This window comes from Schistocerca nitens, chromosome 1 (assembly GCF_023898315.1).
Source record: "Schistocerca nitens isolate TAMUIC-IGC-003100 chromosome 1, iqSchNite1.1, whole genome shotgun sequence".
Classification (NCBI taxonomy): domain Eukaryota; kingdom Metazoa; phylum Arthropoda; class Insecta; order Orthoptera; family Acrididae; genus Schistocerca; species Schistocerca nitens.
In genome coordinates this window covers 125163985-125189775 of record NC_064614.1, presented here as the reverse complement: position 1 = coordinate 125189775, position 25791 = coordinate 125163985, and the positions used below count along the sequence as shown (strand labels likewise).

The 25791-nt window shown below is 38.1% G+C and overlaps 1 protein-coding gene across 1 annotated transcript in view; it reads left to right on the top strand.

Moving 5' to 3' along the window:
* The window catches only part of LOC126242655 (mitogen-activated protein kinase 1), a 384067-nt gene that overhangs the window by 343905 nt on the left and 14371 nt on the right, over positions 1–25791 (top strand). The window contains exons 5-7 of the mRNA XM_049948105.1: positions 13983–14099; positions 18204–18560; positions 22223–22379. Coding sequence (XP_049804062.1) covers positions 13983–14099; positions 18204–18560; positions 22223–22351 — 603 coding nt within the window. The 3' untranslated portion in view covers positions 22352–22379. The remainder of the gene's footprint in view (positions 1–13982; positions 14100–18203; positions 18561–22222; positions 22380–25791) is intronic.

The window sequence follows — 25791 nt, the reverse complement described above, 5'->3', positions numbered from 1 at the left end:
TGAGGTTTCGGAGCCACAGGCCCATTCGTGTACCCTTGGTGACTGCACGATACAAAGCTTTACAAATCGCCTGGACCTGTCAACACCGACATTGGACTATTGATGACTGGAAACATGATGCCTTGTGGGACAAATTTCATTTCAGATTGTATCGAGCAGATGGATGTGTACGGGTATGGAGACAACCTCATGAATCCATGGACAATGTACGTCAGCAGGGGACTGTTCAAGCTGTTGGAGGCTCTGTAATGGTGTGGGGCATGTGTAGTTGGAGTGATATGGGGACCCTGATGTGTCTTAGATATGACTATGACAGGTGACATGTATGTAAGCATCCTGTCTGATCACCTGCGTATTCAGATACAGAGATATGTAAACAGACAAAATATGGCACTGCAGTCAATTGCCCAAGTCCAACAGACTTGGGCAATTGCAACAGGACAATGCAATACCCCACATGTCCAGAATTGCTACAGAGTGGCTCTAGGAACACTCTTCTGATTTTAAACACTGCCACTGGCCACCAAACTCCCCTGACATGAACATTACTGAGAAATCTGGGATGCCTTGCAACATTCTGTTCAAAAGAGATATCTCAGGAATTTATGGACAGCCCTGCAGGATTCTTGGTGTCAGTTCCCTTGAGCAATATTTCAGATATTAGCCGAGTCCATGCCATGTCATGTTGGTGGCCCTTCTGCCTGCTTGTGGGGGCCCTGCACGATATTAGGCAGGTTTACCACTTTCTCTGGTTTTTCAGTGTGTATGTATATTTGAAATCGTGGTTGCTTTTGAATTATGTATTTGACTCTTAGTGATAGAATCTATGTACTGCAGCAACACCTGTTGTGCTTGTGGTCAGTTCATCTCATGCATTAGCTATTGACAGTTAGTCTTGTGTTGTCTTGCTAGTCATGACATGTAATGTTATAGGAATGATGTTTTGCCAAATTGTGATGTACATAATAATTTTAATTCTGACATGCCAATGCATTGCCCATTTCATGTTTTATGTACCTGGAAGTCCAATGGAAAGATTTTGCATGTAGCTGGCACAAGATGTTTGTAATAAGCTTTGTGAAGATATGTTATCATTTGGTTTTATTGTTGCATTATTTGTGTAACAGTTTGTAGCACTTCGTGTAATTTTATTATAGATCTGAAGATGGTAAATTAGTTTTACTGAAACTGGTTATCTACAATAAAGTTTTTTTTTATAGTGATTTCGGTTAAGCAGTTACTCTTCTCCTAAGCAATCACTACATACCGTACCTTTGAGCTCAACACAAGTAAACTAACGTATATTGTGCCATGCCAAGCACCAAGGTATGCGCAAAGCCTACTCGCATTACAAAACAAGGTTGCAAGACTCTGCGCCAACATACTGTTCAACAAGAAGTGTTTACAACTAAATGTGATTCCAAAGTGTGCAAGAATTTATATTAACAGTGATTCCAGAATTGTAAGTAAGGTTTTAGCTAAAACTCAAATAATATAGATCAAAATATAGAACTGGGAAATTTATAAAACAATTCACTTAATGTTGGATAAGCTAAGTAAGGTGGAAGTAGTTTTAAAAAATGTTTTAGCTAGAATGCAATTTGAAGTTATGAAAAATTTTATTCTTGGTAAGATGCCAAGTTTACTTCATCATGTTAACAATAGGCAGTGTAAGAAGTTGTGTAGTTTGACAGCCAAGGCTCGTAGTAACAGTGCAGCTAGAATAGTAAATGCACCTGTCTTTGCTAAACTTGTGGAGAATTTAAGTAATATCTGTTTCAGTGATGCAGAAATTTACTTATTAGAAAAGGGTTTGTAATATTACTTGTAAAGTGTATGTCTTAGATAGGGCGTGAAAGAAGTTGTTGCAGAAACTAAAATAGCATTAGATGCTTGAAACATGAGTAAAAGTAAGTGTACGACAACAGCAGTTAAAGCACCTTACTTCATTATTTATAAGCAAGGTGGCTCAACCCCAACAACAAATGAATTTAGGGTCTTGGCCTCGATTAATAAAAAAAATATTGTAAAACAGCCAAGTGATTGTAACCAAGGCCGATAACAGTAACCTGTGGTCATAATACATAGCCAGGATTTTATTTCAAAATCTGAAAAGTTCTTTTCTGAAAATAATACTTAAGTTATTGAAGAATACCCAACTGACAAATTTAAGTGTATTCTTAACAATAAAATTGAAAAGTGTAATTTCATTTTAGATGAAAGAGAAAAGCACAATTTAAAAATAATGAATTTCCGGGTTCATGCTTTGCGCCATCAGTTCGAGGTACATAAAGAAGACCAAAGTGTTAGGCTGATTGTAGGTGGAAAATTTACACCTAATTACAAATTGAATAAATTTTCAAATAAAAAAAATAAAGGAATATTATGTTTCCAAAAACTCAAAATCTCATGTAGTTTGGAATTGGCATCATTTTTAGAACATGTTGACATTCTGAATGATTCACAGTTAGTTTCTTATGATATAAAAAATTCTAATACCAACATTCCTGTTAAGGAATGTATAGAGGTCATTAAGAATAAGTTTGTAACTCATCAGAAATTAAGTAAGGCAGAAATTGTCAAACTGATCAAACTCTTGGAATTGTGCATGTCTATAATTATTTATATAATAGAGGGAAACATTTCATGTGGGGAAAAATATATCTAAAAACAAAGGTGATGTAACTTACCAAACGAAAGCATTCGTACACAGTGTGTGTGTTTGTGTTTGTTATTGTTTCTATTAATGTACCAACGGTTTCGTTTGGTAAGTTACATCATCTTTGTTTTTAGATCTATAATTATTTATTTATTTAATTATAAAATTGTCATCAAAATGAGGGGCGAGCAATGGGTAATTGTCTATCTGGCATAATGGCCAATATTTTTGTGAACAACCTTGTTGTTGTTGTTGTTGTTGTTGTTGTACCATGGACCTTGCCATTGGTGGGGAGACTTGCGTGCCTTAGTGATACAGTTAGCCGTACCGTAGGTGCAACCACAACGGAGGGGTATCTGTTGAGAGGTCAGACAAACGTGTGGTTCCTGAAGAGGGGCAGCAGCCTTTTCAGTAGTTGCATGGACAACAGTCTGGATGATTGACTGATCTGGCCTTGTAACACTAACCAAAACGGCCTTGCTGTGCTGGTACTGCGAACGGTTGAAAGCAAGGGGAAACTATAGCCGTAATTTTTCCCGAGGGCATGCAGCTCTACTGTATGGTTAATGATGATGGCATCCTCTTGGGTAAAATATTCCGGAAGTTCCTCTTGGGTAAAATATTCTGGAGGTAAAATAGTCCCCCATTCGGATCTCCGGGCGGGGACTACTCAAGAGGATGTCGTTATCAGGAGAAAGAAAACTGGCATTCTATGGATCGGAGCGTGGAATGTCAGATCCCTTAATCGGGCAGGTAGGTTAGAAAATTTAAAAAGGGAAATGGATAGGTTAAAGTTAGATAGTGGGAATTAGTGAAGTTCGTTGGCAGGAGGAACAAGACTTTTGGTCAGGCGAATACAGGGTTATAAATACAAAGTCAAACAGGGGTAATACAGGAGTAGGTTTAATAATGAATAAAAAAATAGGAATGCGGGTAAGCTACTACAAAAAGCATAGTGAATGCATTCTTGTGGCCAAGATAGACACGAAGCCCATGCCTACTACAGTAGTACAAGTTTATATGCCAACTAGCTCTGCAGATGACGAAGAAATTGAAGAAATGTATGATGAAATAAAAGAAATTATTCAGATTGTGAAGGGAGACGAAAATTTAATAGTCATTGGTGACTGCAATTCGGTAGTAGGAAAAGGGAGAGAAGGAAACATAGTAGGTGAATATGGATTGGGGATAAGAAATGAAAGAGGAAGCCGCCTGGTAGAATTTTGCACAGAGCACAACTTAATCATAGCTAACACTTGGTTCAAGAATCATAAAAGAAGGTTGTATACATGGAAGAAGCCGGGAGATACTAACAGGTTTCAGATAGATTATATAATGGTAAGACAGAGATTTAGGAACCAGGTTTTAAATTGTAAGACATTTCCAGGGGCAGATGTGGACTCTGACCACAATCTATTGGTTATGAACTGTAGATTAAAACTGAAGAAACTGCAAAAAGGTGGGAATTTAAGGAGATCGGACCTGGATAAACTGAAAGAACCAGAGGTTGTAGAGAGTTTCAGGGAGAGCATAAGGGAACAATTGACAGGAATGGGGGAAAGAAATACAGTAGAAGAAGAATGGGTAGCTTTGAGGGATGAAGTAGTGAAGGCAGCAGAGGATCGAGTATGTTAAAAGAAGAGGGCTAGTAGAAATCCTTGGGGAACAGAAGAAATATTGAATTTAATTGATCAAAGAAGAAAATATAAAAATGCAGTAAATGAAGCAGGCAAAAAGGAATACAAACATCTCAATAATGAGATCGACAGGAAGTGCAAAATGGCTAAGCAGGGATGGCTGGAGGACAAATGTAAGGATGTAGAGACTTATCTCACTAGGGGTAAGATAGATACTGCCTACAGGAAAATTAAAGAGACCTTTGGAGATAAGAGAACCACTTGTATGAATATCAAGAGCTCAGATGGAAACCCAGTTCTAAGCAAAGACGGAAAAGCAGAAAGGTGGAAGGAGTATATAGAGGGTCTATACACGGGCGATGTGTTTGAGGACAATATTGTGGAAATGGAAGAGGATGTAGATGAAGATGAAATGGGAGATATGATACTGCGTGAAGAGTTTGACAGAGCACTGAAAGACCTGAGCCGAAACAAGTCCCTGGGAGTAGACAACATTCCATTAGAACTACTGATGGCCTTGGGAGAGCCAGCCCTGACAAAACTCTACCATCTGGTGAGCAAGATGTATGAGACAGGCAAAATACCCTCAGACTTCAAGAAGAATATAATAATTCCAATCCCAAAGAAAGCAGGTGTTGACAGATGTGAAAATTACCGAACTATCAGTTTAATAAGTCACGGCTGCAAAATACTAACGCGAATTCTTTACAGACGAATGGAAAAACTAGTAGAAGCCGACCTCGGGGAAGATCAATTTGGATTCCATAGAAATATTGGAACACGTGAGGCAATACTGACCTACGACTTATCTTGGAAACTAGATTAAGGAAACGCAAACCTACATTTCAAGCATTTGTAGACTTGGAGAAAGCTTTTGACAATGTTGATTGGAATACTCTCTTTCAGATTCTGAAGGTGGCAGGGGTAAAATACAGGGAGCGAAAGGCTATTTACAATTTGTACAGAAACCAGATGGCAGTTATAAGAGTCGAGGGGCATGAAAGGGAAGCAGTGGTTGGGAAGAGAGTGAGACAGGGTTGTAGCCTCTCCGTGATGTTATTCAATCTGTATATTGAGCAAGCAGTGAAGGAAACAAAAGAAAAATTCAGAGTAGGTATTAAAATCCATGGAGAAGAAATAAAAACTTTGAGGTTCGCCGATGACATTGTAATTCTGTCAGAGACAGCAAAGGACTTGGAAGAGTAGTTGAACGGAATGGATAGCATCTTGAAAGGAGGATATAAGATGAACATCAACAAAAGCAAAACGAGGATAATGGAATGTAGTCGAATTAAGTCGGGTGATGCAGAGGGAATTAGATTAGGAAATGACACACTTAAAGTAGTAAAGGAGTTTTGCTATTTGGGGAGCAAAATAACTGATGATGGTCGAAGTAGAGAGGATATAAAATGTAGACTGGCAAGGGCAAGGAAAGTGTTTCTGAAGAAGAGAAATTGGTTAACATCGAGTATAGATTTAAGTGTCAGAAAGTCATTTCTGAAAGTATTTGTATGGAGTGTAGCCATGTATGGAAGTGAAACATGGACGATAAATAGTTTGGACAAGAAGAGAATAGAAGCTTTCGAAATGTGATGCTACAGAAGAATGCTGAAGATTAGATGGGTAGATCACATGACTAATGATGAGGTATTGAATAGGATTCGGGAGAAGAGGAGTTTGTGGCACAACTTGACTAGAAGGAGGGATCGATTGGTAGGACATGTTCTGAGGCATCAAGGGATCACCAATTTAGCATTGGAGGGCAGCGTGGAGGGTAAAAATCGTAGAGGTAGACCAAGAGATGAATTCACCAAGCAGATTCAAAAGGATGTAGGTTGCAGTAGGTACAGGCAGATGAAGCAGCTCGCACAGGATAGAGTAGCATGGAGAGCTGCATCAAACCAGTCTCAGGACTGAAGACCACAACAACAACAGCTGTGTAGAACAAAGTGGCAGGTCTTTTTTTGTGGGATATGCAGCGCCCACTAGTACGTATAACAAAACTGCTTTTGGAGAACATCTTCAAGAATTTAAGCATAACATTACTGACATTTATCACAATTTGAAGGTCTTACTCAACGCCCCTAAAAGTAAGAAACTTGATATTTTAGAAAGTATGCATGTATACAGACAAAGCAAATGATACAAAGAAAATGTTCTTAAAGATCAGTTGTATTTTGCTGATAACAGTTTCTTCAGAATATTTCATGATATTCTATAAATTGGTGTCTATGGACTTTGCTATGTGCTGTCTTAGTTCCATACATCTGTATCAATTGGTCATCAGGTATAAAATTATTTTTGATCCTTGGACCTTGAATTTAGACCTTGGGCTAAATTTATGTGATCAAATGTTTGTTTGTGTGGATTTGATACTTTGCTTAAGTAATTGGTGTTCAGTTATATTGCTCTATCTTTAATACCATTTTACTCGGTTTCCTTTTAATGTAAGAGATTTTAACAAGTTTAGCTCCCTGTGGTACAAGGGTTTTGAAAGCAGACCTCGAGCTATGTAGCGTTGTACGTGACTTATAAGCATTGATATTCTTTACATGTAATGTCAGGCGAATCTAAGGGCTTCCACTTTGTTGCTAGTGGGTGGTAATATCTTGTAGCATACAGACGCTAGGTATCAGAAGTTTCTATATGTAATGTGGTTAGGGCTTCTGTACTTCACATAATGTTGTCACATGTAAACCTCAAGCTATGTTGCTGTATAAAAGATGTATTAACATAATGTCTAAATATTCTAGTACAACTTATTTCTTGGATAGAGGAAGGGAATATACCCATACATGCATTTGTAGGAAGTGGAAATTGCTCATATCCTCACCTTTCATTCTTATTGGCTTAGGGTTTGGGTGTAGACATCAGGCTATGCTGGTCTTGCGGTAGCGTTCTCGCTTCCTGCGCACGGGGTCCCGGGTTCGATTCCCAGCGGGTGTAACGTGCCGGGCTGTATCCTCACCCAGGGCACCAGATGTAACATGCCGGGACATATCCTTTTTTTAGTGCCACTTAAAGTTCACGTCACAACCAGATGTACCGGTATTGAAATATTTCCTCACCCAGTAGATAGTGCGCAGTATTCTCGACATACCTTGCTTTGTTTATTCAATATTGTCTTCCCGGTAGCTGTGTCCGTCTCACCTAAATCACACTGAAATTAAGAAGCCAGGATCCTAGGTTAAGTTTTCCAAAATCAAAAGTCAAGATCGTATTCATTGTTGAACATTTATGTCAACCACAGTGCGATTTATTTGTTATCACTCGCACACACAATATTCATGTGACCAGGCCTCTTACACTTAATCTTCACATTAGGTAGGTCAAAAACTTCCAGTCTTTAACAAATTTCACAATTACAATTACCGAAAAATTAACCAACTTGCCGCACTTTTGCTCCAAGAGAATCTGACCGCGAACTAAGTTGAGAACTGCACCAGCTCGGACCTTACATAGACGAGCACTTGAATATTTGACTATTTCTGTTAATATATTATAGTTTATAATTTCCCAGGGTTAAAACGATCCTTTCTAACTGGTTTTGAAGTTAACTATTGGGTTTTATTATTTAAATAACATGAGTGAGCTGTATCAATTTAAATACGCGGAACTAACTTATGCATCCGCCGTGGGAATTCCCGACTTGTAACCACGGTAGCCCTTTTGAACAATAATTTTTACATATTCAAATTTACTTAATTCTTAATTAATGCACTTACAAAGTTGAGACTGGAGTTATTTTACGTAGAAAAATAAAGGTAGCAAAAGTATCGAAACAGATCTCTGAATTATTTGGTAGTTTGGTCACAACTGGCGCTGAAAGTCATACAGGCTACAGATTTTAAGTCTTAATATCTATTTAACTAATAGACTTTAGGTTAATTTAAAAACTTTGCTGGAATCAGAAAAATTTAGGCTTTCTTTTGGATGCAGTCTTATAGCTGAATTTGATCTATTAGCTCACTCGAATTTTACTTAATATGTATTGCACAATATACGTCATTGTCCGTAACTGTTAATAGTATGAATTTCCAATAAAACTGATTAGCTCATTACTTTCAGAATAGATGTTAGAATGTACTGAAATAATATATTTTACTAGGGGAATTTTATTTAAACTATTTCTGAATTCTTTACTATGAGGCTGAAGGCCACAGAATCTGTAGTCGGAATCTGAGTAGTGAAAATGAAGGGGGGAAAAAATAAAAAAATGAAAGTTCATTGCTTAACTAAGTTACTGAACGAGTGTAAAACCAAAACAGGATAGCAGTGGGCAACCATGCTTCATTACACAGGGTCAGGGATTTTCTCTGCCTCGTGATGACTGGGTGTTGTGTGTTGACTTGCAAGTCACCGAAGTGGCATCAACTAAAAAACAATAATATCCGATTGTACACAGAAGCTAGGTTGCCGTGTTTCATATTTAATGCATCTGTTCTTTAAATTTCCACTTAATTTTGTTGAATGTTAATCTTGAGCTGCATTGCTGCATAAATGACAGGTTATTGAATATCTCTCTGTCTGTGATATAGGCCCACACATCACCAGTTTTTTGGTGCATTAAATATGTTGCATTGCACTATAATGAATTACATATTGAATTTTTTACAGATAGGATCTATGTACTATGGTGGTTTTGGTCTGTTTGTCTCACGCATTGGTTATTTACAGTTAGTCTTGTGCCGCCCTGCTAAATCTGTTGCTCACTATAAGATAGTACTGCTGTGGGCACTGTCAAGGGGGGAAGGGGGAGGGGGGGTTGACAAGTGTCTATATTGATCAGACTGGCTGAGGCTCCTGTATCTGATTGAAACTTGATGCAAAACCCAGCTGTCTCAAAGTCTGCGTTGATACTGTGCAGCTGTACGCCTACGTCCATTGACATGCTCTTGGGCTGAATTGCAAAAACAGGAAATTTGTCCAGCATTCTGCTAACCATTATTTCCTCCACATAGCTGCTAAATGAACTGGCATAAGGCAGACTTCACAAGTTGCAGAGAAATAGGCACATTGTCTCCTCTCGTGTAATGACCAGCAATCTAGACAAGAGTGTTGAGCCCGCAAGGGTGAGAGGAGTGCTTTGGAAGGATGGCGCTCTGCCCTTGCTGTGAATTCAGTTGCTAAGAAATGCAGCAGAAACAGATAGCTGTCCATTGGGACTCCAACTTCGTAACAGACTGGTGACTGGATGCTGGATAACCCACTCCGTTGGCAATGTTAAATTAAATATAGATGGCACCTTTATATACTGTGTAACAAATGCAAAATTTCTAGGAATGAATATTGATTCTCAGTTGAAGTGGTGTGCACACACAAAAGTACTTGCAAACAGAGTGTCATCTGCATATTATGCCCTTAGAATTCTATCATCAGTGTGTAACATGCAGTGTCTTTTAGTTATGTACTATTCATATGTACACTCAGTTCTTAGCTATAACATTCTGTCTTGGGGAACAACTGCACAAAATATGAACACAATTTTCAAAGTCCAGAAAAGAGCCATAAGAATAATAACCAAAAATAGTAGTCGAACTCATTGTAAAGATCCGTTCAAAACACTGGGGATTTTAACTGCACCATGTGAATACACTTACTAGTCACTTGTTGTTGTTGTGGTCTTCAGTCCAGAGACTGGTTTGATGCAGCTTTCCATGCTACTCTATCTTGTGCAAGCTTCTTCATCATCCAGTACCTACTGCAACCTACATACTTCTGACTCTGCTTAGTGTATTCATCTCTTGGTCTCCCCCTATGATTTTAACCTTCCACACTGCCCTCCAATACTAAATTGGTGATCCCTTGATGCCTCTTAATATGTCCTACCAACTGATCCCTTCTTCAAGTCAAGTTGTGCCACAAGTTTCTCTTCTCCCCAATTCTACTCAGTACCTCCTCCGTAGTTATGTGGTCCGCCCATCTAATCTTCAGCATTCTTCTGCAGCACCATATTTCGAAAGCTTCTATTCTCTTCTTGTCTAAACTATTTATCGTCCATGTTTCACTTCCATACAAGGCTACACTCACACAAATACTTCCAGAAACAACGTCCTGACATTTCAATATATGCTTGATGTTAACAAATTTCTCTTCTTCAGAAATGCTTTCCTTGCCATTGCCAGTCTACATTTTATAGCCTCTCTACTTTGACCATCATAAGTTATTTTGCTCCCCAAATAGCAAAACTCGTCTACTACTTTTAAGTGTCTCATTTCCTAATCTAATTCTGCTACATTCCATTATCCTCATTTTGCTTTTGTTGATGTTCATATTATATCCTCTTTTCAAGACACTGTCAATTCCGTTCAACTGCTCTTCCAGGTCCTTTGCTGTCTGACAGAATTACAGTGTCATTGGCGAACCTTAAAGTTTTTATTTCTGCTCCATGGATTTTAATTTCTAATCTGAATTTTTCTTTTGTTTCCTTTACTGCTTGCTCAGTATATGGATTGAATAACATTGGGGATAGGCTACAACCCTGTCACACTCCCTTCCCAATCACTGCTTCCCTTTCGTGCCCGTTGACTCTTATAACTGCCATCTGTTTTCTGTACAAATTGTAAATAGCCTTTTGTTCCCTGTATTTTACCCCTGCCACCTTCAGAATTTGAAAGAAATTATTCCAGTTAACATTGTCAAAAGCTTTTTCTAAGTCTGCAAATGCTACAAACATAAGTTGCCTTTCCTTAATCTATCTTCTAAGATAAGTTGTAGGGTCACTATTGCCTCACGTGTTCCAGTATTTCTATGGAATCCCAACTGATCTTCCCACAAGGTTGGCTTTTACCAGTTTTTCGATTCATCTGTAAAGAATTCATGTTAGTATTTTGCAGCCATGACTTCAGTAGTTCTAATGGAATGTTGTCTACTCCTGGGCCCTTGTTTCGATTTAGATCTTTCAGTGCTCTGTCAAATTCTCCGCAGTATCATATCTCCCATTTCATCCTCATCTACATGCTCTTCCATTATGAGTGAAGTGTTACGAAACAATGTGTGTATAGTGTGTGCAGTGACTGATGGTGAGATATGAGTGAACAACGGCGCATTACATTATTTAATAATTCTGAGTTGGTGGAAGGCTTCAGTTTATTTTTGCAGCAGTTCAGAAATGCGCTGTTGAACAGTGTTGCGCAAATGTTGGACTTAGAATTGTTCCAAATAAGTGGCAGTATTTATTGAATGAATTTAGCTCTAATAAAGTTTGTGAAACTTTAATGTCTGTAAGCATGAGCACTGTTACACTGTAACTAAAATTGTGTTCCTTTTTAGAACATTAATAGACTTGGAGGTTTTTTTGTGCAATAACTTTATTTGAGCAGAACAACCATGTTTGTGAAAAGCAACACGTGAACTGATCCATCCAATTGTGTAAATTAAAATACTGTAAGGCACAACTTGCTGTGAGAATTGTTGAATGCTAAAATGAAAACATTTCAGTTAAAAGTTTGTCATTCAGTCCAAACAAAAATTTCTTTGATATTCAAGGATTCTCCTTAATTTGCACAGATACATGAATCCTTTTTGCACAGTGGCCTCTCCATTGTTTGCTATTACTTGCACAAATTTCAGACCCCTCTGACAAGCTCATAAATCACAAAGTCACATTTTCTCAAACTGTTGCATTAATTTTTTTCTGTGATCTAATTTGTAATGAATAATCAATTTAATCCAAGAGCTTATTCTATTTTATCACATTTTGCATTTTATATAATCAGTCTACTTTCATGTTGATAGAATATTTCAGAAATGCCGTTAATAACAACTGCTCAGAGTAATACATACAGTATGAACTTTATTGTTCCTGAAACTATGTCTTCTTGTTTATGGCTGGTGTTTAGGCTTGATACAGCTGTGCTACCCTCTTCAACTGTGTGTTACTACAGCACCCCACATCCACTTGAACCTGGTTGTTGCCTTCATTCTGCAATTATTAATCCTTGCACTTCCCTTCACTACCAAATTATTTCCTAATGGCTCAGGATGTGTCCTGTCAACTTGTCTCTATTTGTTAGTTATGTAGTGCCAAAAATTTCTTTTCTCTTTTTTCTCAACTCTGATTCTTCTTCATTACCTAGAGGTCTTCCCGTCTAATCCCATATAATCGAAAGCATTCTTCTGTAGCACCATGTTTCAAAAACTTCTACTCACCTCTTTTCTGTACTTCTAACCATCCACATCTCGTTTCCGAATAAGGCTACGCTCCTTACAAATTAATTACTATTAAAAACAGTCTTGATCACAATTTATTTAACAAGGTGACCGGTTTCAACCACTACTGTGGTCATCTTCAGACCTATAAGTTGTATACAAAGCTTTAATTAGAGGGCTACATACATTAAACAAAATACATAAAGTTATAAAACTATAAAACGTTGAATTACCATTGAGTAGGAACCTCTTTCCTTGAAGAATCACTACTGGAGAAACCAGTGCACCGGTTTCTCCAGTAGTGATTCTTCAAGGAAAGAGGTTCCTACTCAATGGTAATTCAACGTTTTATAGTTTTATAACTTTATGTATTTTGTTTAATGTATGTAGCCCTCTAATTAAAGCTTTGTATACAACTTATAGGTCTGAAGATGACCACAGTAGTGGTTGAAACCGGTCACCTTGTTAAATAAATTGTGATCAAGACTGTTTTTAATAGTAATTAATTATAAGACATTGATCACTGTTGTGCCCATAATGTATTCAAAAGTAATTTTACAAATTCTTTTACAAAATACTTCTTAATTTTGTGATTTAGTTCACTCTGCATCACCTTATTTTATTCAGCTACAACGTGTTACTTTTGTTGATGTTCAACTTAAAACCTGAGTTCAAGAGAGAATTCGTTCTGAGTAACTGATTTTCTGTATTCTTTACCACCTCTAACAGAACTACAGTGTCCAGAATGAGATTTTCACTCTGCAGTGGAGTGTGCGCTGATATGAAACTTCCTGACAGATTAAAACTGTGTGCCGGATCGAGACTCGAACTCGGGACCTTTGCCTTTCGTGGGCAAGTGCTGTACCAACTGAGCTACCCAAGACTTCCTTTCTTCCAGGAGTGCTAGTTCTGCAAGGTTCGCAGAAGAGCTTCTGTGAAGTTAGAAGGTAGGAGACGAGGTACTGGCAGGATTGAAGCTGTGAGGATGGGTTGTGGGGAGCTCTGTTGTGCTTGGGTAGCTCAGTTAGTAGAGCAATTGCCTGTGAAAGGCAAAGGTCCAGAGTTCGAGTCTCGGTCCGGCACACAGTTTTAATCTGTCAGGAAGTTTCAGAACTACAGTGTCATTGGCAAATCTTAAAGTGTTTATTTTTTCTTTCTGGCCTTCAGTTCTTTTACAGGTGTATCGTTTGTTTCATTTATTGCTTGTTCTGTGTACAAATAGAATAACACAGGGAATAGGTTTCTACCCCGTGTCACTCCCTTCTCAACGACTTCAATCCTTTCATATCCTGTGACACTTATAACTGCAGTGTAGTTTCTGGACAAGTTTTAGATTGCCTTTTCTCCCTGTATTTAATCCCTGCTACCTTTATAATTTCAGAGAGCTCTCCAGTCAACACTGTCAAACCCTTTTCTATAAATGTAGCCACACATTTTACTTCCAGTAGACACTAATTTCTTCAATGATTTGTTGGTGTAGAAAATAGATGTTAAATTTTTTTTTTTTTTTTTTTTTTTTTTTTTTTTTAATACAGATATGCGACTTTGGATTGGCAAGGGTAGCTGATCCTGATCATGACCACACAGGATTTCTTACTGAATATGTAGCTACACGGTGGTATAGAGCACCTGAAATAATGCTTAATTCGAAGGTATGTGATTTTAAAAACATCCTACAGCAGAGTCCCGCTAATCTGAACCCCGGTAATCCAAACGTTTGGTTAATCCGAACATGAAAAATGTTAGTCTAAGTATGGAAAACTGTATGGTAAACTGCTGTACATACACACTATTGTAATTTACACAGTACAGTAAATATGTATTAGAAAAATTGGCAAGAAAACATTAGGTTTAAACAGTGCATAACAATGAAAGAAAAGCTGTCAAACTTACTAAAATACAGCAGATGTTTTATCCCTACTTTTGTCTTTTTTGGTGTAATGAAGACAGTCTGTTATATGAAACATAGTTGTGCCATCGTCTTATAAACATCAAATCAGCAGGTGTAGCAGTGGGCTGTTGCTCCAAATAACGTAGTGCAAGGTCAAGGGCTTCTGATGAGTCACTATGTGGCACCAGCTCTCCTTTGTTGCTTTCAGGCTCATTGTGACTTCCACCACAGCAGTCCGCTTCTTCCAGGTCATGAACTAAATCGGCGTTAATAAGGTTCTCCACACATGCCCCATCTGCTGCCATCCTTTCATCTATGTCTCCTTCTCTAGCTTCTTCACGTCCATGGATAGTCTGTATCATTTGTAGTACATTTTCCTCTTCATTTTCAGCTAGGTTGTCCTGAAATTCAAGAGATGTCTACAGTTTTCTCTCCACGATTTTCTCAGAGTATTTTCTGAAATATTCTGCCTCAGCAGCTCAATAAACAACATCCTTCACATTGGTATTTTTTATTTTGTCCACTAAAGGAATGCTATCATCTTGTATCAGCATTCTTAAAAATTGTTTTCTGTAAATGTTTTAATGTTTGCCGTACACCCTGGTCCATCGGCTGTAGAAGTGGTGTAACATTTGGCGGCAAAAACTTCGCCACAATTTCTTCATCACATTATTCCTCAGTGCTGGGGTGAGATGGTGCATTATCAATCAAAAGGAGCGTGGGGAGACAAATGATTTTCCTTAGAAAACCATCAAACAGAGGGAACAAACTGGCAATGAAACCATTCTTTGAACAGCTTACCATCCATCCACGCTTTTTTCTGGTTTCGATAATACACTGGCAGGGACTTTATGTTGCAGTTTTTAAAAGCTCGGGGCCTAGCAGATTTCCCAATCAGCATTAAAGGCAACTTGTGATTATCAGCAGTGTTGCTGCACGCTAATAAAGTCACACGATCTTCGCACATTTTAAAACCAGGAGCATGGTCTTGTCTGCTTTTGATGCCAGGCTTTTTGTTGGCAATGCCCTAAAATTAAAGCCAGTCTCGTCAGCGTTATAAAGTTGTTGGGTAGAATACTTTCCCTCTCTCATCATTTTTCTCACCCTCACCCAAGTATTCCTTTGCTGCATCACAGACAGAAGAAACCGTCTCTCCAGCAATTGTTAGCTGACGGATTCCATGACTTTTCTTGACTCTGTCCAACCAACCCGTACTCGCACTAAAAACACTCATCACCATTCATTAAGTTTTTCAGGTAAACAGCCTTCTACTTAATCAGTGTTCCACTCAAAGGAGTTCCCCTTTCTCCTTCCTGCATAAACCCAAGGAAAAGAGCTTCATCCACTTTATCATACTGGGACTTTTCAAAAGTCTGCCAGATTTAGTGTGTGTTTCTTGAAGACGTTGCACAGGACTGTTCAAGCTTCACTCGGTTATTCTTCCAACCACAAATGGTTGCTTTACCAACACCCAGTTCCATTGCTAGTTTACATTTTCACCATTTTCTATACACTTCAAAGCATTCAGTTTTTCTTTGAGGGTTAACATTGTATGTTTGTGTTTACTCACGACGAAAATACATACAACACTACACCTGAACAAATACAATACAACTGTTACATGTGCCAGTGATTGATAACTAACATAACCAAGCACTTTGCGACCCGACTGGCAGTGCACTGACCTCAGACACTTCAAAGGTCTCAACAATGCACAACAACAAGGGCAGGGAGTGATAGTGAGCCATTGTTCCCACACTTGTTCCCATGGTATACTCACTTATCTGCTTGGTACTCTTAATTCTAGAAACTTGTCACCGTAACGCCGGCTAATCCAAACAAATTGGTAATCCGGACAAGGTCTGGTCCCAGTTAGTTCGGATTAACGGGACTCTGCTGTACTCAAATTTTTATATTGCTGATTCTGTCATTCATTCTTAATGACCCTGCCTATTGGCAGTGATTACCAAATCAAATGATTCCATTTTTTCAGAAGATTTCTTTGGAGCTTAGAAATTTCTTTAAACCAGTTTCAGACACAAAGCTACAGATCACTTCACATTTAACTCCTGTTAATTGTCAGTAACATTTAAATTAAGTAAAACTTTACTGTTTGGTATTGATATGAAGTCCCAGCAAAGACAATCAAAATCTCCAATTTAATTAATGGATTCAGTCACTAACTTTAGACAGATAATAATCGCAAACTAATCAGCAGTGTTAGACATAACAACCAATGCTGCAGAAAAATAATCATTACAAAGGAGTTGTCATGTCTTTAAACATGTAATAATTTCACTAATGAAGTAAGTATAAGTAAAGATTTAAGCAGCTGTGGGGAATGTAGAGAAAAATTGTAGATTGTGACAGCCACAGATTTATCTGCCAGAGAATTTAACAACAGAAAAATGTTTTCTTTCAATCTTCCTTTTAAAAATAGAATGTTTTGAATGGAAATTTAACTTTAGTATCTCTTACATTTAAAATTGTGCCTTTAAATCTAGGTAGATTACAGAGCAGTTAACATACTAGATGTGATCAAAAAGTAAAGGGAATGTTTGTTATTCTTAAAGAATCTTTCATTTATTCATGAGCATCAGCTTTATGCTCTTCAAAGTCGTCTCCCTCAGATGTTATGCGATTGTGTCAGTGCTTTACCCAGTCTTGGAAGCACTTCTGAAACTCACTTTTTGTTATGGTCTTCAGCTCCTTCAGCAATGCTGTTTTACTTTCATCAATGGTGGCAAAATGACATCCTTTCATGGTTCTCTTCAGCCTTGGGAACAGAAAGAAGTTGCAAGGGTTCATGTCTGGTGAATACAGTAGCTGTGGAAACATAATGATTTTATTTATTTTTATGGACAGGCTTTGAGATGTGAGTGGAAGCATTATTGTGATGCAATTTCCACAGTTCTGGTTGTTTCTTTCTGATAGTTTCATGCAAATGGAGTGTAACTTCCAAGTAATATTCCTTATTGACCACATGACCATAAAGCAGGAGCTCATGATGCACTATCTCATTGTAATAGAAGAAAACGATGAAAAGAACTTTCACCCCTCCCCCCCTGTCCCCCACGGTCTTTGCCTTTTAGGCAGTTTCTCTTGGTACAATTTACAATTGGGCCTTGGTTTTGATGTCATACCCTTGTACTCATGTTTTGTCACCTGTTGTAACCTTTACTAGTTTTGAATCTAGGTAAACTTCATTCAAAAATTCCTGAGCTATATCCGTGCGCTGTTGTTTTCGGTTGAAATTCAGCAGTTTCAGAACAAACTTTCTTGCTGTGTTTCATGCCCAAAACATCTGAAAAATTGTTTGGTCCGAGGCAAAGGACATGCTGACATCAGCAGCAACCTGTCTGATGGTGATTCGGCAGTTTTCCTGAACCATTTTCTTTATTCTTCTACAGTGTTGTCAGTAATGCAAATTCTTTGATCTACCTTTTTCAGAAGTAAAAATTCGCTGAGCACTCAAAAATATGTATAACCTTTTTGACTTTTAACAATAAACTAAATACTAAAAACAGCTGAAAATGCAAACATACATCAGGAATCTGTGTAATAACAGAATAACAAAAAATTGAGAACTGGATGTGTAACACCCACAAAAATAAAAAAAAATAAATTCCCATTATTTTTGATAACATCTTGTAACACCTGTGTTGATATTTTGCCAGTGTGTGGTAAGTATTTCTTTCTGTTGTTTAGAATGTTAAATAATGTGTCCACTTTTTTTAGATTTTAAATGGTAATATTTCCAACAATTTCCCACAATTTTAGATTTGTAAACTTCTTACCTCTTTGGAATTTATGCTTCAAATACTTGTTGTACAAATGTTTCATAATTTCCAATTCTTTTGCACAGGGTTACACAAAATCAATTGATATCTGGTCTGTTGGCTGCATCTTAGCAGAAATGCTATCAAACAGGCCCATTTTCCCTGGAAAACACTATCTAGATCAGCTTAATCACATCCTGGGAGTTTTGGGATCACCAACACATGAAGACCTTGAATGTATCATAAATGAAAAAGCTCGCAGTTACCTCCAGTCATTGCCATTTAAGCCAAAAGTTCCATGGACGAAGTTATTCCCCACAGCTGATCCCAAAGCACTAGACTTGCTGGACAAAATGTTGACATTTAATCCACACAATCGGATAGTAGTTGAAGATGCTTTGGCGCATCCATATCTTGAACAGTACTATGATCCAGCTGATGAGGTAGGTACAGTTTTTTTCATTTAGTGTACTGCCAAAAAGAGAGAGAGAGAGAGAGAGAGAGAGAGAGAGAGAGAGATTGCATATTGTGTAGTGTGGACATTTTACAAGAAGTCATCATCTGCAGCTGAAGACTGAAAAATTATTTCTGCTTTCTCTAAGGTTCAGCATGGATTTTGTATTTGTGTGTGAAACTTGAGAAAACTAAACTCTTATGTGATGTGAGAATGCCTGTAAATTGAAAGCAAAATTTAAAAACATACTTTATCAGCCATTTGTTTAATAAATTATCTTATTTTCTAGATTCAGGAATACAAAATTTCTTTTCTGTATGTGACATTTAGCAGTACTATGCCTAAGCAGGCACATCTTCTAAGAAACACAGAATATCGAGAGATCCAGTGGGAAATTTTAACTATAGTTCTAGGTCATACATCTGGGTAATTTTTCTCATTTTATGTAAGATATCCTTTGTCAACCACAGATCAGTCCTCAACCTATACTGAGTAGCCATATATTGAGTAGTGGTTTCATAATGTGTAAGAGAATCAGAAAATATGACAGTGATTGTGACAAGTTTCACAGGATGCTGCCCAAGTCCCATATGACAAGTTGGTCGGGTTTGGTAATGTGTATGCTTAACAAATATGAGAAGGAAAATGTATTTTTCTCTACGTTTTTCTTCTCACCTTTGTTATGCACACGTACTACTGGCCCGATCGGTGTGTTCACGCGAGACTTCAGTGACACACTGTAGCAGCCAGTACAAATGTTTACAGTGCAGCACATGCATCTAACCATTGGACTGTTGGAACACAGTTAATGATGACTCTGCACCTCTACTGGCTGGTGACTTTTTATCTTTGCAGATACAGCATGTCTCGTGCAGGGCCAGCTGGTGTCAAAGATCATATGTAGACCAAAAGTTTTGTTTGAATCACTCTGATAGTTTCAGTGACTCCATACAAAAGAAAGTCCTACTCCTAAATTGTTTACAAGATTTGATGTGGGAGAGAGACGCATTGCCGAAGTTGAGTATACAAATGTTTAAATGTACTAACTGTCTTAACAGTTCATAACAAAAAGAAATATTTTTGGTTTTACTTCATTTTGTAGTTCTTGTTAAGAGATGGTTCTGGAGTTTGCGTTTCTAGTGTATTTAGTTTTCATTGTAAAGAAACAGAAATTCAGAACAGAAACTTCATGTTGTATTTGCCTGTTGCTTTACATAAGACGATCCATCAGATATTTGACTCGCTGCTTGTACCCGTTAAATTGGACTTCCGCCATCTTTGTGGCAAAAACTACTTTCACTTGAGATCATTATACTTATTGAATCAAATTTGAACATAAAGTTTTGAGGGTAAGGTCAGTCCTCTGTGTCAGACTGACTGCTGACCTCTGTGTCAGACTGACTGCTGATGTTAGACCATGCCTGATTTATATCACGTGATCCTTGTTCATTAATGAGAGCTTGTTGCAGCAGGCAGGGTAATATAGGGTGTACATAAAGTCCAGGAATACTTACAATTATTTATTGCACAAGAACTAAACATTATACAGATGTCATACATATTGCATTTTGAAGAGAAACTCCGATATTTTTTTTTTACAAACATTCAATAAGCGAACCACGAGTAACCCTGCAGACGTCAATTAATGTGTCCCCACAGAAAAAAGTCACATTGAGTGAGATCGGGTGATCGGGGATGCCATTTCATGAAACAGCTGTCCCCTCCTGTAGCACGGCTGGTCCATCGATGCAGTAGCGCTGACTTTCGGCAAATTATCTAACTACGCTGAGGCGGTATATGTGGGGGAGGGGGGGGGGAGAACAACTTTCAGGGTTTCTCTTCAAAATGACATATGTATGATATCTGTACAATTTTTGGTTCTTGTGCAATAAATAATTTAAAGTTTTCCCTGATTTTATGTAGTACACCCTGTATTTGTATTCATGGTTACTGTGTATTACAGTAAGACTTCATTGTCTCTTTTTCTCAATGAAAATAGAATAGAAGGTAAGTGGTTGGGCTGAAATGGCCTCCTGTAGTGGCAGTTCCATTACAATCTAAGTTTCTGATAATGGTATTTGCCAGGGACTGTTTACATCCAGCATTGCTTTAGAACCAATGTCTAGTATGCAGAGACTTCATTCATTCATTTATTAATAGTGTTATGGAATGGACTCCTACAGTTTCTCTTTGGACAGGATGGTATTAAGTGACAACAGGACCAAGACTAAACAAACTGATGAATATTTGGTGTGTTGATAAGTTGGTACATAGCCCTTTTGTTGGTACACATGGTCTTTCTTAGGAAATGCAGGATGTCTTTCAAATGGTCAGTACTTGACATTAACTCTGTCTGGTAGCCCCAGACAGAAATAATGTATAGACAAACGGACGTGACATAATTTAATTATTTGTTATATTGCTACTAATCGTATTCTGTTTAAGAACCCAATATGTAGAAGCTTGTTGTTATAGGTGTGCACAAAACATGTTGTTTATCTTCATGTGTCCCACAGAGACTGTATTGTGTGAATCTTCAAGCGGTGAGGTTCTGTATACTGGATCCTCGTCCACACCAACTGTTTGTTTTTCCTACTGTAATGTGATCTCCTGCCCAAAGAGGAGTTTGCTGTAACTCTTAATATTCACATCAGTAAATGCTACTCAAGTATTTTCATCACTGCATAACTATTGCAACCCACATCCATTTGAGCCTGCTTATTGTAGTTAAGTTTTGGTCTCTCTCTACGGTTTTTTCTGCCATTACCAAATTGACTAGTCTTTGTTCCCTTGGATGTGTCGTATCACCTTTTCCCTTGTTTTAGTCAATTCGTGCTAGAAATTTTTTTCCCAGTTTGATTCAGTATCTATTCATTAGTTATCTAATCTTCAGCATTCTTCCACGTTATCAAATTTCAAAAGCACCTCTCTCTTTCAGTCTGTACTGTGTGTTGCCCACATTTCACTTCTGTAGAAGGCTGGATTCCAGAGGGATACTTTCAGAAAATACTTTCTAACACCGAAATTTATCTTTTCTTTCTAATTTAATTTTATTATTCCTTAATTTTAGAGATGATACAGAGTTCTGGGCTGTTTTGAGTCAGACACAAAAGAAGAGCAAAAATGAAGTGGGAAAAATTATTGGTTGTGATGCACCTGATGATCCTTCCAAACCTTCCACTTCAATCTTTTACTTGGGTAGATTTTACTTGTGTTTATTATTTTTTCGCTTTTAGTCTTCTCTCCTTGTGAGGTAAGATCTCAGTCTTCTCTCCTTGTGAGGTAAGATCTCAGTGACTCTGTCATAAAGTTTTTTTACTCATAAACAAGGCAGTTGATTTGTCTTGACACGAAAAAAGCAGACACAAACCAAATCCAATTTTAGAATGCAAACGATGCCGAACAGCTGTACAGAGCATTTTTTATTAAACATTCAAAATTTGAAATTTTGTAGTGTTTCCTTTATTTATTTATTTATTTTTTTATTTTTTCAATGAATTTTGGAACCACTGTGCAGGGAACCTTTATTTTGTGTGTTCAGTGTTTGCTTGCTCACTGTTTTTCGGCCTAGGATTCCCATAATACTTGTAAATAAAAATTGGCATGTTTCAAAAAAGTATATGATGCTATTAAGATAATTCTACTTTTCAGCCTGTTGCAGAAGAACCATTCCGATTTTCTATGGAACTTGATGACTTGCCAAAAGAAACACTGAAAGAATACATATTTGAGGAAACAGCTTTGTTCAAACAGAGGATGGCTCAGGAACAGAATATGTAGTGCAGTCATAAATATGTAAAGCACTCGTGTATGTACCAAACCTCCAAGCATTTCTTTTTTCATTGCATTGTAATTACAGAAATATTGAAAAACCTTACATAAAGCCATTCAGTACAAAATATGTAGAACTTCAGTACCTTCATGTGAATCTTGTCTACAGAGGAGTAATATCTTACAGTACACTGTTTAATTATTTTATACACAAGTAAAGTGTAACTTCTATTAAGTAATAGATTAGCTAAAATTAATTTTATGTGTAATTACAATTCCAGTGTTTTCACACAGTAATCGACAATGTCTACAAAATATCATTTTTGAATGTATAAGCCATGAACCATGGACCTTGCCGTTGGTGGGGAGGCTTGCGTGCCTCAGCGATACAGATAGCTGTACCGTAGGTGCAACCACAACGGAGGGGTATCTGTTGAGAGGCCAGACAAACGTGTGGTTCCTGAAGAGGGGCAGCAGCCTTTTCAGTAGTTGCAAGGGCAACAGTCTGGATGATTGACTGATGTGGCCTTGTAACAATAACCAAAACGGCCTTGCTGTGCTGGTACTGCGAACGGCTGAAAGCAAGGGGAAACTGCAGCCGTAATTTTTCCCGAGGGCATGCAGCTTTACTGTATGATTAAATGATGATGGCGTCCTCTTGGGTAAAATATTCCGGAGGTAAAATAGTCCCCCATTCGGATCTCCGGGCGGGGAGTACTCAAGAGGATGTCGTTATCAGGAGAAAGAAAACTGGCGTTCTACGGATCGGAGCGTGGAATGTCAGATCCCTTAATCGGGCAGGTAGGTTAGAAAATTTAAAAAGGGAAATGGATAGGTTGAAGTTAGATATAGTGGGAATTAGTGAAGTTCGGTGGCAGGAGGAACAAGACTTGTGGTCAGGTGACTACAGGGTTATAAACACAAAATCAAATAGGGGTAATGCAGGAGTAGGTTTAATAATGAATAGGGAAATAGGAATGCGGGTAAGCTACTACAAACAGCATAGTGAATGCATTCTTGTGGCCAAGATAGATACGAAGCCCACACCTACTACAGTATTACAAATTTATATGCCAACTAGCTCTGCAGATGACGAAGAAATTGAAGAAATGTATGATGAAATAAAAGAAATTATTCAGATTGTGAAGGGAGACGAAAATTTAATAGTCATGGGTGACTGGAATTCGAGTGTAGGAAAAGGGAGAGAAGGAAACATAGTAGGTGAATATGGATTGGGGCTAAGAAATGAAAGAGGAAGCCGCCTGGTAGAATTTTGCACAGAGCACAACATAATCATAGCTAACACTTGGTTTAAGAATCATGAAAGAAGGTTGTATACATGGAAGAACCCTGGAGATACTAAAAGGTATCCGATAGATTATATAATGATAAGACAGAGATTTTGGAACCAGGTTTTAAATTGTAAGACATTTCCAGGGGCAGATGTGGACTCTGACCACAATCTATTGGATATGACCTGTAGATTAAAACTGAAGAAACTGCAAAAAGGTGGGAATTTTAAGGAGATGGGACCTGGATAAACTGAAAGAACCAGAGGTTGTAGAGAGTTTCAGGGAGAGCATAAGGGAACAATTGACAGGAATGGGGGAAAGAACTACAGTAGAAGAAGAATGGGTAGCTTTGAGGGATGAAGTAGCGAAGGCAGCAGAGGATCAAGTAGGTAAAAAGATGAGGGCTAGTAGAAATCCTTGGGTAACAGAAGAAATATTGAATTTAATTGATGAAAGGAGAAAATATAAAAATGCAGTAAATGAAGCTGGCAAAAAGGAATACAAACGTCTCAAAAATGAGATCAACAGGAAGTGCAAAATGGCTAAGCAGGGATGGCTAGAGGACAAATGTAAGGATGTAGAGGCCTATCTCACTAGGGGTAAGATAGATACTGCCTACAGGAAGATTAAAGAGACCTTTGGAGATAAGAGAATGACTTGTATGAATATCAAGAGCTCAGATGGAAACCCAGTTCTAAGCAAAGAAGGGAAAGCAGAAAGGTGGAAGGAGTATATAGAGGGTCTATACAAGGGCGATGTACTTGAGGACAATATTATGGAAATGGAAGAGGATGTAGATGAAGATGAAATGGGAGATATGATACTGCGTGAAGAGTTTGACAGAGCACTGAAAGACCTGAGTCGAAACAAGGCCCCAGGAGTAGACAACATTCCCAGTCTACTGGCTGGTTTGATGCGGCCCGCCACGAATTCCTTTCCTGAGCTAACCTCTTCATCTCAGAGTAGCACTTGTAACCTACATCCTCAGTTATTTGCTTGACGTATTCCAATCTCTGTCTTCCTCTACAGTTTTTGCCCTCTACAGCTCCCTCTAGTACCATGGAAGTCATTCCCTCATGTCTTAGCAGATGTCCTATCATCCTGTCCCTTCTCCTTATCAGTGTTTTCCACATATTCCTTTCCTCTCCGATTCTGTGTAGAACCTCCTCATTCCTTACCTTATCAGTCCACCTAATTTTCAACATTCGTCTATAGCACCACATCTCAAATGCTTCGATTCTCTTCTGTTCCGGTTTTCCCACAGTCCAGGTTTCACTACCATACAATGCTGTACTCCAGACGTACGTCCTCAGAAATTTCTTCCTCAAATTAAGGCCGGTATTTGAAATTAGTAGACTTCTCTTGGCCAGAAATGCCATTTTTGCCATAGCGAATCTGCTTTTGATGTCCTCCTTGCTCCGTCCGTCATTGGTTATTTTACTGCCTAGGTAGCAGAATTCCTAAACTTCATTGACTTCGCGACCATCAATCCTGATCTTAAGTTTCTCGCTGTTCTCATTTCTACTACTTCTCATTACCTTCGTCTTTCTCCGATTTACTGTCAGACCATACTGTGTACTCATTAGACTGTTCATTCCGTTCAGCAGATCATTTAATTCTTCTTCACTTTCACTCAGGATAGCAGTGTCATCAGCGAATCGTATCATTGATATCCTTTCACCTTGTATTTTAATTCCACTCCTGAACCTTTCTTTTATTTCCACCATTGCTTCCTTGATGTACAGATTGAAGAGTAGGGGCGAAAGGCTACAGCCTTGTCTTACACCCTTCTTAATACGAGCACTTCGTTCTTGATCGTCCACTCTTATTATTCCCTCTTGGTTGTTGTACGTATTGTATATGACCCGTCTCTCCCTATAGCTTACCCCTACTTTTTTCAGAATCTCGAACAGCTTGTACCATTTTATATTGTCGAACGCTTTTTCCAGGTCGACAAATCCTATGAAAGTGTCTTGATTTTTCTTTAGCCTTGCTTCCATTATTAGCCATAACTTCAGAATTGCTTCTCTCGTCCCTTTACTTTTCCTAAAGCCAAACTGATCGTCACCTAGCGCATTCTCAATTTTCTTTTCCATTCTTCTGTATATTATTCTTGTAAGCAGCTTCGATGCATGAGGTGTTAAGCTGATTGTGCGA